Here is a 16,858-nt window from a genome sequence, read left to right as displayed (position 1 = left end):
CTCTTTAGCAGCAAGCAAGCCCAGCTTCAAAACTCGAAACATTTAGAAAGTTTCAAAACATTTCAAATCCCCTTATTTCATTTTGAGGCTGTTTTGAACCCTTTCATTTCATTTTGATTTCACTGTTCAGAGCTTGAAAAGAGTCAAAACAACGTTGAAACAAAACACTTGATGAAATTTCACACAGCCCTACCAGCCAACCCCTGTTGCCCTCTAAATGTGCATTTTGATGGAGTAAATTACTCCACTGTAGGATAGGACTGTTTCCCACAGTACTATCCTATGGTAGACTTAATTTACTGTGTCCTAATACTGGGAAATGTGTAGACTATGATGCTTTATTGTGGATCTAATTGGTAAAATCTGCAGGAAAGTGCATGTGTAGATGCACCCAGTAATATTACATTTTTCCCAGGTAAAGGAATTATATTTCCTGCTAATCATCCACCAAAAAGATCTGGTCAGTTTTCTATTTTCCTGTACAAACAGGCTCACAAAAGCTAAGCACTCTTGTTCTGTGCTTCCCTCACCCTCTGCTTTGCCATCTCCAACAGTAACCCAGCTATACCCATGTTAGTGCAGTACCTCATTCAGTCTGGAGCTAGGATTTTTATCCCCTCTACCACCCTTACCTCCGCTTGCCAACAGGCTATCAGAAAGCAAGAGGGTAGGGAACACAACTTCTGATAGTCCACCTGGAAGGCTCTTGAAAATTTAACTATCTGCTAGGCAGAAGTGAAACTATAGAGACCCTTCCAAGTAGACAGCTGCAGTGTTGTCATATACATTTACCTGATGGAAAATCAGAATTTTCCAGCAAATTATTTTTTTCCTGTAGAAAGTGCCATTTTTTCTTTCATTCTAATCAGAAATTCCCAAGCAGCTCTAAACGTACAATACCAAAGTCTTCCAGAACACTTGAACACAGTAACTACCTATGCTTAAATACAGTATTCAGACATAATGCAGGGCACAGACAGAAATGCAGCTCCCTGCTGCAGCTGAGAATGCTTTGCAGCAAGCGTTCTGACTTACAACTATCGCTCAGACCAATGCTGGAAGTTCGCTGTTAGTTGTAAGGGAAAGGGGAATCTAGCTGCTGGGTGGGAGCCTGCAGATGGTCTCTCCCACCAACAGCCCTTCTTCCCCCCAGACTGTCCCTGTTTTCAGAACGGAAGTGGGGAGAGGTAGCAGAAGAGCTTGTCCTATGGGTTCCCCAGCCAGTGCTTGCTGGAGGTGGGGTGGGTGAATTGGAGCCCCATCCCCACCTCAGGGGGAGCTCCAATATACCCGCCCCATCATCCAGCGGGGGCTGAAAAAAACCCAAACTGACCTCTCTCCCATTCTGAAATCAGCTTGAAGCTGGGGAGCAGCACAGACATAAGACTCTATGTTTTGAAATGTCTTCATCTGACCCCTCATGCAATGAGGGTTCAGATTTCTGCCCAACTGGCCATTTTTTAGTCTGCAGCCATGCACTTGTTTGGTCATGGCTATAGGCTGCTTTCTATGTCCAGACTGGGGGAAAATTGTCACTTGTCTCTGCGCCCACAGTGCCATGTAGAAATATCTTCCCTAGGCCTAAACAAGGCTTCTCCAAAAAAAACCCAACTCATTTGTGACAAAAGTGCTCAAAATTGAATTTCATGTTTTCACTGTAAAATCATAAGTGGATTTCCTTGAAGTTGTTCCAGATTAGTAGGAAGAATACTTTCAAGTGAACCCAATCTGAATTTTGAGTCTTTAAGATCATGTGAACTTTGTTAGGTGTTGAGTATCGTTATGAATATTTGAAATGACTCTCAACGTCAAACACAAGATTTTATGTTCCTTAAACGAGTAAAGCATATCTTTTCCTGCACAACCAAGTGTGATTCAGTCTAGTATAAGAGGGTAAGGTATACCCACATCTGAATCCCTTACAGACTTCTTGTGATATAAGTAATATAAAAACTCTGAGGTAAATAAGTGAACCAATGGTAAATAGGTGAACCAAAGTTAGCTACTGAATAGAAATCCTTCCGGGGATCTTAGCATGTTACATTAGGGATATTTAAATATTAAGTTGATCTGTTTTAACCTGGGTTACTTTATCTTCTTCCTTCTTTTTTCCTCTTCCTTGAATGATGGAAGGTGGCCTGCTATGAACTTCTGTCTACAAAGAGATTAGGATGAGTAGAGATTAGCCATTTGTTTTCTTTCTCCTCTGTTTGAATACTAAATAAAATTGCCAGGCATTTTTCCCTCCTCTATTTTTGTCCCAGTCCCTGCCAACAGTCTAGGTGGGACTGCAGGAGGAAAGTATCCATTACTCTCCTGTATCTCTGTAGTTGTGAGGCTCCTTGAGGCCATGACCAAGAGTAACTAATGCTAACTGCTTCTTTACTTCTTTCATGTTGACTGCTTCCTACTTTACTAGACTAATGTTAGCTGCAGCTTTCAGCTTGAAGTCCACTGCCATTCATCATTATGAATCATGTAGATTGATACTGAATGGTTACCAAACAAAACTCTTACACCTTGGATGCCTCAGCTGCGAAATTTAAAATATGAGGGCTGTAATCAAAACGTATTGATCTCTTCATTTTGTTCGGTTAGCCAAGGCAAAAAAAGGGGCAGGCATAGAGTGAAAGAGGAGGTGCTGGGGTTCCAGTTTCTTTCTCAAATAACCATCTCCCCTGGCCCAGCGTTATCAGATGTGTTTAGATGTAGATATAGTTTACACCCATCAGAAATGATCCAGAAATTAAACTGGGTTTGCCTAATCCAATGTAAAATATATGGGAAGGATAAGCTTATACAGCTTTTTGCAAGTTGCACCATCATAATAAAATCTTGGAAATTAATGTCACCAAAGAACTCACAGAGAGTATTAATATTCCAAATTTGGCTTGCTTGTAGCAAAAGAATGATATGAAATCCCATATAGGAAGTTCAAGAAAGGATTAGCAAGGATAAAACTCTTATGTTTATGTTGTGCTTGGCATAGTGGGTTCTTAGTCCAGAAACAGGTTGGAACGTGGCAGGTAGTGACACATTTAGTTGTGCCATCATGTAAAAGTGTATAGGCAAGCCGAGAATTCCTATGGTATTCATCACTGAGCTGTCTCTGTAAAAGATAACTCAAGAAAGCCTACAGATAACACTTGCCAGTGGCTAGCTTCCTCTCAGTCGCTGTGGTGGGTATTTCAAACCCTGATAATTATAGGTAGCCACAATCCTTACCTCATGAGAATGTTGTGAAGAATGGCTAGTCGAGATGATTGAACTGTTCATTGCCAGGCATGCATGTGATTCTCAGCTACTGTAAATCTGTATAGTTTACCCCCGCTGAGGCTCTGGATAGGATTATCAAAATCACCTAAGTGATTTACGAAAACATGTTTCATTGAATTTTAAGGAGACTTACGTGTGTACATTAGTTAGGTACTTTCAAAATTCCTATCGTTAGCCCTCATTTTTCTTTCTTTTGCTAGCAGGTCTTTGCAAATGGATCTGCATTTTCTTCAGGTGTGTTTGCTTTTGCTAACTGTTGTCCAGATACCCTAGGTATATAATTTTCATCTTCTGCATAATTCCTGGACTGCTGCTTTTATCTATTGGCTTTGCTTTGTATTGATCTTGTTCAAATTGATGGGCGTTTTACTACTGGTATCAATAAGGCCAGGATTTTATTTGTAGTATTTTTATGTCCTTTAACAAAAATAATTAAAACATATTAAACAAGATGATAATTAATACTGAATAGTAATTATTAATTCTGATATACATTTTGAGTTGGACAATGGTGTATATGAAAACTGAAAATGTTTTCAGGATTTGTACTGTTTTTTTAACTAGACAACAGTAATTTTTCTGAATTCAGGTGAAAACCCCTATATACGATAGAGTATATATAAACTAATAGTTGTTTTTCTATGTGACTCGTATGTAATTACTTTTTTGTAGTTTTCTAATTGTTTTCATAATACCTTTGTATTTAAAAAAATCTGAATCTTTTAACATCAGTCCTTAATACAGGCCTCTGTTTATTGCCTTAAGTTACGATTTCTTTGCTATTCCTGTCCTGGACTTCTCTTAATTATGAATCACCAGAAAGGTGCTTAATCATAATAGTCCCAAAGGAGTAAAGCTCATAAGCATGTGTGAATTTTATCATGTCAGTAGCCCTAGTGATTTTACATGGTTAAAGTTTGTTCTTGTGACTAGGTGCTTTTATGAATAAGAGCCACAGTGAACTTTGAAGGCGAATGAAGGCAAATGGGCTACCACACCTACTGGACTAACTCAAACAGTGGAAACAGGTTCAAGTTCATTAATATCAACAGAGTGTGTTTGCTTATATTGAATCTGAGTTCTAACATTTACATTTCTGAGATCAAAGAAAGGTTGAATCCCATGTCATGGAGCCACAGGCAGAGACACTCCAAAGGACTCTCTGGCTCCCCTGGAAATCGGGGGAATGGAAGGGTCTGGATAGTGACAGTGACACAAGGTGGACTGGGGGTCCCTGGCATAGTGACAGGTGCCTCGGTGACTGAGGGGGATTTTCGTAGAAAGGTTACGAGGGCTAGGTGGTAGTCTGAAAGGAGCGGAAGGAATTTGTCCGTTTTGTTTTCCCGTATGTAATTGTCAAAGCATTTGATCACTTTTTCTTTCAGTGTAATAAACCCTTTTTGGTTTTCTAGTATTTCACCGAAGTGTCTGTGGCACACTGTAATTTCTGGGCAAATTAATAACCTGGCATACCCATTTGGCAGAGTGGGGGACCAGTAAACTTACACAAATCCAGGGCATATCTCTGGAAGCATCCCAAAGTTTTGTCATGCTTATGTCTGTAAATATTATGGGTAATACATTATCTTACTCTGACATCTTTTTATAACAAAGATAGCTTCTGATTACTTTCTCCATTGTTAGTTTATTTATTCATCTATTTATTTTAAGGAAAAACTGGTCTACTTCTTGGATTGTTCTGACTGCTCAGAAAATAGAATTCTACAAAGAATCGAAACAGCCAGCATTGGTCAGTCTGGTAAGCAGCTATCCTTTAAATGCTTTTCAGAAATGTTATTGAATAAAAAGTTTAGCACCATATAAAAAAACCCAAAGAAAAAGAGCTTGAAAACTTCCAGAGATCTGCCAGCAACTGTAACAAAATGACTCAATAAACTTTTAATCAGATAGAGGGTGGGGGAAGAAATAGGACTTAGCACGTCTTTTATTAAGAGGTGCATTTTGAGAATAATTGCAAAGTGAGACAAATGGTGAGTAACTGCCCAGTAATGTGAAGGTAACACTTTAAATTAAGGTGCCACTTACAAATGCTTTATTCTTATTTATGAAAATGATCACTAACCACAGCTACTTCCTCAAATAATGTATTATAAAGTATGTTATAAAATGCATTAGTAATAAATACTTAACAGATGATGCGATGAGAATCTGTTGCAAGTGATATTATAAGACGTAAATTGTACTAAACCATGTATGTGCATCTTTAAAACATGAATTTAAGTTGTTATCCAGTATGCTATAAAGTGGCTTATACATTAATAAATTATAATAAACTATTTATAAATGGAACCTTAATATAGGGTGTTACCAAAGAGGAAAACACTGTAAGTTAGCAAAGTGATTTTTTATCTTAGTATAAATGTGACACCTACCATATCCAGCTAACCTTCCTGAATATTTCTATGACTCCATCTAATGCAGCTAATGCAATTTCTGTAGCCTGTAGTTACTACAAAGTGAAATTTACAGTACCTTTTTATTGTGCCCCAAGGAGAGGCCACTGATCTTAGTCTTCAGAGATGTGACAGTTATGTTGCACAAGCAATAATGGCATGTATCCCTTCAGTGCTAGTTACTGTGGAGTTCAAAGCTACAAAGCTTGGTATGGGTTCCAAAAAGAGAACTCAGTAAATATATGACACTGTGGACAGAAAAGGGACAGGTTTGACAGAGCCCTTTTGTGAAGGGCTCCCAAGGCTTGATCAAACCTGCCATACCTTATTGAAGTGATGGGTGACTAGAAAGGAGTCACACACAATAAACTAATTTATAGATGGCAGGTGATGAAATTTTATGCTCTTAAGCCACCAATATTGTTTGCATTACGGTCTTCTTTAACTTAACCCTTTCTCCTTCCTCCTTTCACCTCACATGCAAAGTGATGTTTGTTAAAAATAAATAAAAGGTAATGCTGGCTCTATGAAAATTTTGATAGCTTTTTATACTGAAATGGCTGGAGGAGGTTATATTTCTGAAGCTGTACAAGCGAATTACTCATAAATTAATGTTTTTTTGAAATTCTCATTATTCATGCTAGCATCACGCTAGCTGATTTTCATGCTAGAAAATTATTTTGCCTTTACTGTCTGCATTAAGGTAATTTAGTAAAAAGTATTCTATTAGCATGTATTCATGACTTAGTAATCACAGACTTGTACCTGTCCTTGTTACATGGTCATAATCACACGTGGCATTAATAGATATCCTTGTTAGTAGTCTCAAAATAGTGGGCAAGAACTAAATGAGCACCCTTTTCCCCCTTAAGTGCCTTTGTCCAAGTCAGAGTTGTTATCTGTACCAGTTAGAGGATGCTAGCCTTTTTCCAAGCAACACATTTTTAACAATAATTTTGAATAGAAGAAGAGCACTTAACATGAAACCAAAGGCACATAAACTTATCATTGGTAATTATCCCAGGATTGTTGCAATCAGACAGGAAATTTGATTGAACACGTTAGTGCTGAAACAGAACATCTGATCCTGTGAGAGCCTGAACAGCCATGGTTCCCATTCATTGAAATTTGCACGTTATGGGCCACAGTGGGAACTGAGGATGCTCTGCTGTTCTTAGGCACTTACTAAGGACATGCTGGGTGCATCTACATGTGCAATTAATTTGAAGCAATGAAATCTGGAGCAGTTTCTACATGTGCACCCTTGAGCCAGGGTGGAGCAATTTACATCAGGGCTGCTCAGTCCCAGGCTTCTGGTGGTAGCATCAGGTAACAGAGGGATTGGCTGGGACATGAGGATGCTGAAAGTGTTCAGCCATGTGTCTAGGCAACAGGCGGGAGTCTGGCCGCTTGCTGGGTGGGATGACTGGGTGCAATTTATACCCACCATCAGTGTGTACATGTATGTTTAACTGCAGTTAATTAGCCCACCATAAGATAGTACTCTCCCTGACAGTGCCATCTTAGGGTGATGTTAATTAATTTACTTTGGCCTAACAGCATTACATGTGTAGATGGTGACATTTTACTCTGCAGCTAATTAGTCTACTACAGTTACGTGCACATGTAGGCATGGCCACCTTGTAAATTCCTGAACTAAGTCAGTGATTCTCAGCTAGGGTGCCACTGGACTCTGGATTGCCTTGAGATCCTTTTAAAGTGCCAAGAAATGTTAGCACTGTTAGGTACATCCCCCAAACCTAAGCTAAGAACAGCACTTGCAGGAACAGCACAGGCAGCCCAAAGTAATTAACTACTTGGGAAAAGGGGAGCTGGCAGATCTGAAGAGTAAGCTTGGTAACTTCATGGGGGCAAGGAAAGGGGGGCTTTGCTTGGTCAGAAGTAGTCAAGTGGCTAAGAATAGCCCAGCCAATGTTAGGGGGCATGAGGTTAGAAATAACACAGCCCCAGGTTGTGGCAAGTGGCTACACTTTCCTTGTCCTGGAGTTGTGCTGTGAACACATTTGTTAAGCCAGGTTAAACCATTTTATATCAGGATAACTCTCTGAGGTGAATTATATTTAGGTTGGGCATGCACATTTTAGAGCATAGGTTGCTCCGTAATTGCCCGCATTTTCTACCATTTAGATCAACTTAATTTTGGCTAGGTTGATCTAAGGGTGAAGGCAGAAGTGCAGCTCCCTGCTGTAACTGAGAACACTTTGCAGGAAGCATTCTGAGTCACAGCAATCTCCCGGAACAAACAGAAGTTCTTTGTTGGTTCCGGTGGGGAGGGGAATCCAGCTGCAATGGCCCTCCTCTCTCCCAACCTGTCCCTGTTTCAGAGCGGGGAGAGAGAGCAGAGGAAGCTCATTCTAGGGGTTCCCCGGTTAGCTCTAGAGGGTGGGGCAGGGGTATTGGAGCCCCTCCAATATCTCTGCTCCACCCTCTAGCAGGGGCTGAAAACCCCACAAACCGAACTCCCTCCTCTCCCTTTCCCCACCTCCCATTCCAAAAACAGTTCAAGGCTGGGAGGCAGTGCAGACAGAAGTTACAGAAGGTGCTATGTTCTGAAATGTTATTATCTGACCTCTCATACAATGAGGGGTCAGATTTTCACCTGATCAGCCATTTTTGAAGCTGTCTGCATTTATGTTTGGCCATGGCTTTAAGCTGCTTTCTGTGGCCAGTTTGGGTGAAAATTGTCTCTTCCATCTGTGCCCTAAATATAATGCTCGTATAAAGGCTGCCCTTGCCACTTGTGGCATGTTTGCTGCTGGTTAGCCACTTCTGCTCTACAGCTTAGTGGCTAAGGTACTCAACTGGAATGTGGGAGACCAGCATTCATATTCCCTTTCTGTCTTTTTGAACTGGACCTGATACAAGACAGTAAACCTGGAACCACTGTAATTTGCCCTGAAATGAAAGGCCAAACTATCAGCTGGGAAGCATTAGAGTGCATTGGGTTCCTTTAATTTCACCTCCCTCATCCAAACTTCTACTCACTTTCCACAGTGTTCTCCTTGTACGATTTGCCGGATGAGTAAGGGATGTCTGTGCTGCCACAGTGGCAAGCCGTGGCAAAATGCTGCCAAGAGACAGGCCTTGCCCACTTTCTCCTAGGCCATGTGTAGATGAAACGAGAGGCATGTGTGCACGATACTTTAAAGCATGATAAATGCTTTTGTACCACTTTAATGGTGTCATGTTTGCACGCCTCAGCAGCGTATTGAGCATTAATTCCAGCCGCTGTAGGAAATTCAGCGGTATAATGCACCTTAAATGACTTGAGGTGCGACAAATTAAAATTCAAGGAGTTTCAGTTTGCTGCCCCTACAGCTGCGGAGTAAAGCACCGGGCTCTGTGCAGCTCCACAGCTCTGCAGGAAGCCCTGCATGCAGCCTGGCAGCAGCCTGGGAAAGCAGGCTTCAACCAAGAAAAGCAACAAGCGTGATCTTCCTCCCTGCCACAGAGCCTGCCTGGCTGAGCTGCACGGGGGCCCAGTGCTTCCCTCCGTGGGTGCATTGTACCCCAGAACTGCCCGAGTTGGATAGCTGGATGCCTGTGGGTGGGTGCCACCTGGAGGAGGGAGGGGGGCACCACTGTCACAGAGGGAAGCACCAGCCCCTCGCCCCCCCCACTTCCCGCAGCCAGGGACTGCTCTGCCCTCCCCTCCCCACAGCCAGAGGCAGGTAAGTGAGCAGGCTGTGTGCACAACACGGGGGGGTTAATAAGCCCTAAATTGAAACAGAGTTTTTTAAAACCCACTGCTTCAATTTAAGGTCCCCATTTTATCTACACATGCCAATCACTACCTTCTTAAGCCTGAAGAATAGGCAGGTTAGCTGATTAAGTATGGCCCTGAATGTGTGCCAAGGGACATGTTTGAGGGAGAGCCTTAGACCATCTCTCATTGTGTACTGAGCTAAACTAACTATGCTGCCTAGTCTTGGTGCTTTGGCATGTGCTGCATCAGTGAGTGGGCAGAGGATCCTTCTGAGTAGTGCTCTTGGGTTTGCCACAGAGTCAATGTGCCCTAAGTATCTGGATTAAAGCTTTATATTAAGCCAGAATTTCTTCACACTGCAAGAGTTTTCATCAGCTCCTTCAGGGCTGGTTTAATGAGTGGCAGAAGGGGACTTTGGTAGAGAACAAGAATCTGGCTCAAAGCTAAATATGTTTAGTGAAAAATAAATACATTATGAGACACAAACTCATACTAAGCCACTACCTTTTCTGAAAGCTCGCTTCTCCAGCAGTGCTTGTAATAAATGAGGTAATAATCACTGCTTCATAGCTTTATCTTTCTTCTTTAAAAAAAAACAAACAGGGTGATCTTAACACAGCAAACAATACGTGCATATACCTAAAGTGAGTTACCACATACAGTAAGCTTTGTCCTCCTGCCCTCATCCTCCCCCTTTCTTTTTGCCACATCCTCCAGTTTGATGTCTTCAAGGTCATGATGAAAAGGCTGAGCATTTTAGCATAGGTTTCTTCTGATGTGACCCTGATCCCATGGACCTCACCCAACTGAAAATATTCTCGTCCTGGCAGCACATTTTATGTGCTGGGTTTCTGACTACGGCAGCTACCTAAAACAATATTTTTACTACTGCTACTATTGTTCCTACTATGAGCCTGAAAGTTCAATAATGAAGCACTGTGAATGCTAACCTGAGCATGTTTTATTGCTATTTTTTGTCGTGATATCAAATATTTTAAGCAAAACTCAGGCAAATAATAGATGGCTATCACTGCTAATAATGTCATAAAGAATTCAGAGAAGTTTCTGCTCAAACTAAATAAAATTCAGGCAAACTAATTCCATCTGATGAAGCTAGTTCAATGTTTGTTTGTTTTTTACAAACCACTTGTCCTGCTATAATCTTGATAGCTGAAAAGGAATAATATAAAAGACTTCATTAAAAATCATTTGTTTACTGACTTTTTCAAATATTGTTTACTTCAGAAAAGAGAGAACTCAACCATTAATTAAATAACGCAATAAAGTCAATGTTCATTCATTGTAGTATGAATTTAATAACATAGCAATTTTATTTATAGCAAGAAAATGATGTGATTTAACAAAAAGATTAATATAGCTTTAGATTATAAAGCCATTCATTCCTTATTAATTATTAATCATTAAGTACTGTATATAAAGTGAAAATTTAAAATACGGATGCATCATTATAAAAGGAACCATACCTCATGGTAAAGCCATTCAGGCAACATTGGGAGAATAATGAAAGTATGAACTCATAATCTCTCTTGTTATTAAATAAGCAGCACTTATTGGTGATTTTAAATTATATTTACCATAATTTTAATAATATTTTGATTCACAGACTGATGCTATCTACAGCCCAGTATTGTACTCCATCATTCCTTGTTTCCAATGGAATCCCTCCTGCAACTGTAGGAGTAAGACCCATTAGCACATTGGCTGCCTATACATGTGCATGTTGGCATTCTAATTAGAATGTGTTGGAGTATACTCAATTAATCAAATCTGCTCCATGTTCTAATTAGAATACTGCAGCATCACCAGATCCTCATGTGCAGTAAGCCCCCACACTTTTAAAATGGCTGTGGGTGCTTTAACTAAACCTTGTCAAATGAGGTCTAGATAAATCACCCCACAGCCATTTTTAAATGCACAGGGGCTTAATACACATGATGGTAAGGCATTTTAATTAGAGCAGGTGCCTGAGGACCACTTGAATTAAAATGCACCTCTCACCCTCCACTGAGCATGTGTATAAGCAGCCATTGGTAGCAAAATTCCTGTTGACTTCTATGAGAGATGGTCTGGGTCCACTGCTTTTCTATTAAGGTTAATTCTACAATATGGCCTTGTTATTCATAATAATTAAAGAAAGTGGTGGTGTAAGCCACAGAGAGATGGAGAGGCTAAAAGATAAGCATTGTGTTTGTTTAAACATATCAATGACAATATGAAGGGAATACTACAGCTTCACTGCATATAATAAATATGATATATTTATCTCCTGGTCACATATACGTATTTCATACAACTTTAGCATTTACAAAACTGTTTATCTCTTAATTTTAAATGGCTATCATGATCTAACTAGATCATTGCTCCATTGTTAGTTCTTCTCCGACTGCCCTCAGGATTATTTTTTCAAAGATTTGTACTTTTGATTTAAAAAAAAAGACTAGCCCTTTTTTTGTCAAGACAGTTTATTGCACAGAGGATATTTTAACCTCAGGTTTTTAGTCCCTCTGCAAAGTAATTTACCAAGAGAAAACGCCTCTGAAATCCATATGCATGCAGAGACAGATTTCATTGTAACAGACACTTGTATCAATTTACAGCACAACCCCCACCAACAACACTGGTATAACATAATTGGTCTGACTGAAGAACACAAAGCAAGGACATGGGCTCTCACATTAAACTAAACTCATTCTGTAATGGCACTTATTACTTATGCCTACATATTTTAGAAGCAGGTTGCATATAATATAGCATATAAGACGGCAACATGGCCAAACTGAACCTTGGATTTATATTGATTTAAATAAGGACTACCTTGTGCCCACTCTCCAAAGAACTCCTTGATATCTAATCACAGTGGGAACTCTGATGTGGGAAGAATTTCTTGCTTGAATCTTCATTCCTTTGCTTTTGTGGATTTCAATAGGATGTTTCACCTATACCAGTACTTGTTTGGGTTATGAAGTTTAGCAACAGTAACCACCACACTTACGCATATTGTATCCCCCAGTTGAGGCAAAAGCACTACCTTTCCCAAATTCAAATTACTTCTACTGTATTTCTAATGAGGATTAATTAAAATCATTTATATTAAGCAGAAATGTAATCATCTTCCTAATATCGCTTCCTAATCTGTGTCCCTTCTCCATATATCTGAGAAGGAAACAGAAGCATATAGCAACTATTTCTCACTGCTTTTTACATACCTGAAGGAGAAAATAATACCATATTCCAATGTGATAAAGAATGCTTATACATAAATTATGTAGCAGACCCCTAGTTGTATTAACACATACCTTTTCATAGATTAATAGAAATTAATGGTGGAAGAGACATATAAGTTGCCAAATCCATCTCTTTGCCAATGCAAAAATGTCCCATAGATTTTACACTGTTTTGTCCAGTCCAGTTTTGAATGTTTCAAACAATGTAGGCAACAGTGTTTCCCTGAAAGGACTATTTTAGAACCTGATACTACCACAAAGCCATGTATTGGTCCATATTTTATATTCTTCTTTTCTTGTCACTATGGACTCCCAAGGTCTTCCTCTTACCACATCCATTTTTTTTAGCTGTGTCCCTCACACCAGTATATGTAAGCATGTGCATGTTCAACCAATCATTTTGTTATTTTATTTAAGGAGATCCAATGATGTTTGACCAAATCCCCTACATATAGGGTGATATGTGCTGGTACTGGATTTGTGATCCAGATACTTTGTTCCAGGAAGACCAAAACCCTCAGACTAGCCACGACTTCTCCATTTGATAATAGGCAATTTTATTGACACACAGTGGTAGCAGATAAGAATAATACAGGCAAGACAAACAATTCTATAACTACCAGTCCTAGAGCTGTCACACAGGGAAGGTATGTCTGGCTATTATGAGAGCTTCACCCTGTGGTTCTTTCTTGAATGTCAGCAGTTAGCAGCCTGGAGGTTGAGAGCCAAGCCCCACCTCTCCTCAGTGGGATGGGTGACATGGACTGGTGGTGTGCCCTTTGTCCATGGCAGCTTTGGGTTCCACCCTTGGGGACCTTTTGCTGCTCTGAAATCCCTCCTTTTGTATACTTTCTCCCTTCTGATGACTCTTCATTCCCAGTCATCATTGATTGATTTCCCTGTGGCCACCATACTGTCCATGTTCTGTCCTGTCAGCATATTCCTTTGTTCCAGCAAACCCATCACATGCACACATCTTAATTTGGTTATTTGCCAGTCATTCTAATTTAGCCAGTCCACCAAAATCAGAAATCCTAAGGGCTGTGCAGTTGGGCACTGTGACCTGGTGCCGATGCTGCAGAGTACCTTATCTCTGTTTGGGTACACTGTTCACATTACGAAACAGTGTGGTACATGTCTTCAATTTCCCAGACTCTGTCTGCTGGCTTCAGACACAGTGGGCTTTGAAGGAAGCTGTCACAAACAGGCTTTTTCAAACCAGTTAAGCTTTGCCATTCCCCATAACCATTGTGTTAATGCATATCTATTTTACCTACAAGCCAGTTCCCAAAAGCAAACCTCTAAGTACCATTTTGTAGCCATCAATATGTAGGTATGCATTTACCTATTTTAGGGGGTGCAAACCTTTTGCTGAATTCTTGTGGGTGGAGTTCTAAGAGGGTAACCCACAGAGATTCCTACTTCAAAGGTCCAGTATTCATATTTTTTTAAGGTATGTAGGAGGGAAGTTTGTAACTCTAATATTTTCTCTGAAAATTTTGCTCATTATAAGACCTCTGCCAATCAGAATTTATATCTGAAGAATTCAAAATGTTTTACATTATAAATTAATTATGCCTAACAGCATCCTTGCAAAGTATTGGTATTGCCATTTTGCAAGGGACAGGGAAATTGAGACATAGTAAGGTTAAGATTTCTGCCCAAAACAAAAGAGGAAGCCTGTGGCTGAGGCGGGGAAAGAACCCTAATCTCTTCCATTTCTTTCACCACAGAACATTCTTCTCTTTTGAATAACTCATGATCATCTATTTCTCCCTTTAAAAAAAAAGGGACAACAACCTACTGGTCTGTCAGTTCCAGGGGTGCTGAACCACAGTGGTTTTGTGGTTTGGCAAATGTAGAGCAAGACAGTATCTTTAGGGCTGAAAACTGTTTGAGTTTCTGACTGCAAACTACTTAAATAGAATTTCTTATGGTGGTTCTTTTAACTCAAATGGATCCCCATTTAACCACCTTAGAGTGTCTCCTGGGTATATGTGGTTTTCATCCACTAGTAGAAATTTGGTGGGAACTAGTAGTGTGTCCAATATTGAAACTGATATTAGAGTAATCACAGAATATTACAATTTAGTTTCCTTTACCAGCAATGTCCACTCTTGCTGGTTGAAAACAAAGGGAGATTTAAAACAAGGGAAAAGGGGAAAAATGTATCAAGGCGACCCTTTGAATTCCACAGGTATAAACAATGACCAAAGCGACAGGGAATTCAGTGTCACCAAGGGTTGGTTTTGGTTTTGGTTTTTCATTATTTTCTGGGATGCTTAACAACCTGATCCATAAAAGCTAGTCCATATTTCAAAGCACTTGCTGCTACTAGTGAAGAGAACATTATCTTGTCTAAAGGAATTCTGCTTTAGTTAGCATAGCTAAATCACTTCCTGAAACAACAAACTTTACTGCAAACAGACTTTGAGTGAGATTGCCATATCGTTTAGAAGTATAAGTTTTTCACACCTCCAAACATATCCAGGACAGCAGAACTTTACATTATAGACTTCATTCAAGGTATCAAGCTCCATTCACTATGTGCTTGATATCCTGGAACCTATTGACTTTTGTGGGATTCAAGATCCTGGTACTTGATAAGATTTAGATCTTGACAACTGACACAGATAAAGAAGATAAAAGATAAGATTTTTTTTTAAGGGCAGAGATACACATTCATTTATTTCCAGCTATACCAAGCAATTTAGCAATTAATTGATTAACTTATGTGTTAATCAACACAATGTTATCTTGTTTTGCTGTAATTTTTTAGGTTTCATTGGAAAAAATAAACAGTGCATATCATCCATACCATTTTTTTTTTCATTTTCCTTGTTTATCAGTTTGTTAATTGTCCAATGAATTATTTAAAATTTGCAGGCTAAATCATGATTAAAAGTGATTTATATTCACTGGATGAGGATGGGGGTATCAATGGTTCTGTAGAATATTTTATCCATTGAACTTTATCCACTCTCATTCTATCAGACAACCTTCCTCATTTCTGTATGTCCAGTTCATGTTCATATTTAATTTGTCTTTGCAGAAACCTGGCTATAAACCCGAATGTGTGGATTTGTGTGGAGCTTTCATTGAGTGGACCACAGAGAAATCTAGCAGGAAGAATGTGTTTCAGGTAAGAGTCAACTTATTTGTTCCATTCTATTAGGGCTAAAACTAGGTTTTAGTTCCTTGTTTTTAGCGACCAAAAATGATCTAATTCAGCACTTTATTTTTTTCCTAAGCTAAAGAGTCCCGATGATTGAATCTATTAAAACACTTGAGAACCTGTTGATTTATTGATTAATGTTCTACATACAATTTGTTTTTAAAACTTAGTAGGTAATTATTTTGGTCCAAAGCCTAGAATCCTTGACCTAAAGAATCTCCATAAACAGAACTTTCTCAGACTGCTTACAAAAGCTCTGCTCCCACTAAGTGTGGTTACTCTGTTTATTTTTATTTCTGTTCAGGGCTGCAGTGACCCAGGTTCATTCCTGAGTAGGGAGTATAAGGAGGCTAAGAACTCTGTATTCTTCAGGGCCTATAGAGAAGGTTATATATTTCATATGCCTGTCCTTCTGTATGATAGAAAACAAACAATGCTGTTTCATTTTATCATCTGCAAGCACTTGTATTGAACAGTAAACTTAAGGCCTTAAAGGGAGAGAACGGTATTATTCCAAGGATTTAGAGGCTAAAAAAAAGGCTACTGCAATACTCAGTGACACAACCCTTGAAATCAGGGGAAATGTTTTTGTTCATTTCAACGAAAGTTGAATCCTCCTCCAAAGGAATATTATTTGTACCTATGATTTGAGATTTTAGACAGGGCTTTGGTGTCATCAATATAGTAACAGAGAATGTTCCTTTGTTGCACTGCACATTAGTGTAAAATCAAGCCTTATAGCAGGGTTGGGCAATTATTTGGGCCCAAGGGCCACATAGGGAGTTTTGATGAGCTGTCATGGGCCAGGTCAGCACCCGCTCTCCCTCTCCCCTCTCCCCTGCTCCCCCCTGTGACAACCCACCAAAGCTCCCTATGGGGTTTGGGTGGGCAGGGAGCAGTGTTTGGGACAGGGACAATGGTGATTCACTCCCTGCATGCCCCAAAACGGGATATATGAAGGTATATGGGGAGACATGCCCCAAGGTGGATCCCATTGGAGGCGAGGGGAACAAAGCTGCAG

General features: G+C 39.7%; 1 protein-coding gene across 1 annotated transcript in view; it reads left to right on the top strand.

Annotated features, from left to right (window-relative positions):
- The window catches only part of ARHGAP15 (Rho GTPase activating protein 15), a 503,050-nt gene that overhangs the window by 87,815 nt on the left and 398,377 nt on the right, over positions 1-16,858 (top strand). The window contains exons 5-6 of the mRNA XM_006266996.4: positions 4,948-5,035; positions 15,715-15,804. Of these exons, the coding sequence (XP_006267058.1) occupies positions 4,948-5,035; positions 15,715-15,804 (178 nt within the window). The remainder of the gene's footprint in view (positions 1-4,947; positions 5,036-15,714; positions 15,805-16,858) is intronic.

The sequence above is a fragment of the Alligator mississippiensis genome, chromosome 4 (genome assembly GCF_030867095.1).
Source record: "Alligator mississippiensis isolate rAllMis1 chromosome 4, rAllMis1, whole genome shotgun sequence".
Lineage (NCBI taxonomy): Eukaryota > Metazoa > Chordata > Crocodylia > Alligatoridae > Alligator > Alligator mississippiensis.
Note: the sequence above shows the minus strand (reverse complement) of the source record. Positions and strands in the feature narration are given on the sequence as shown.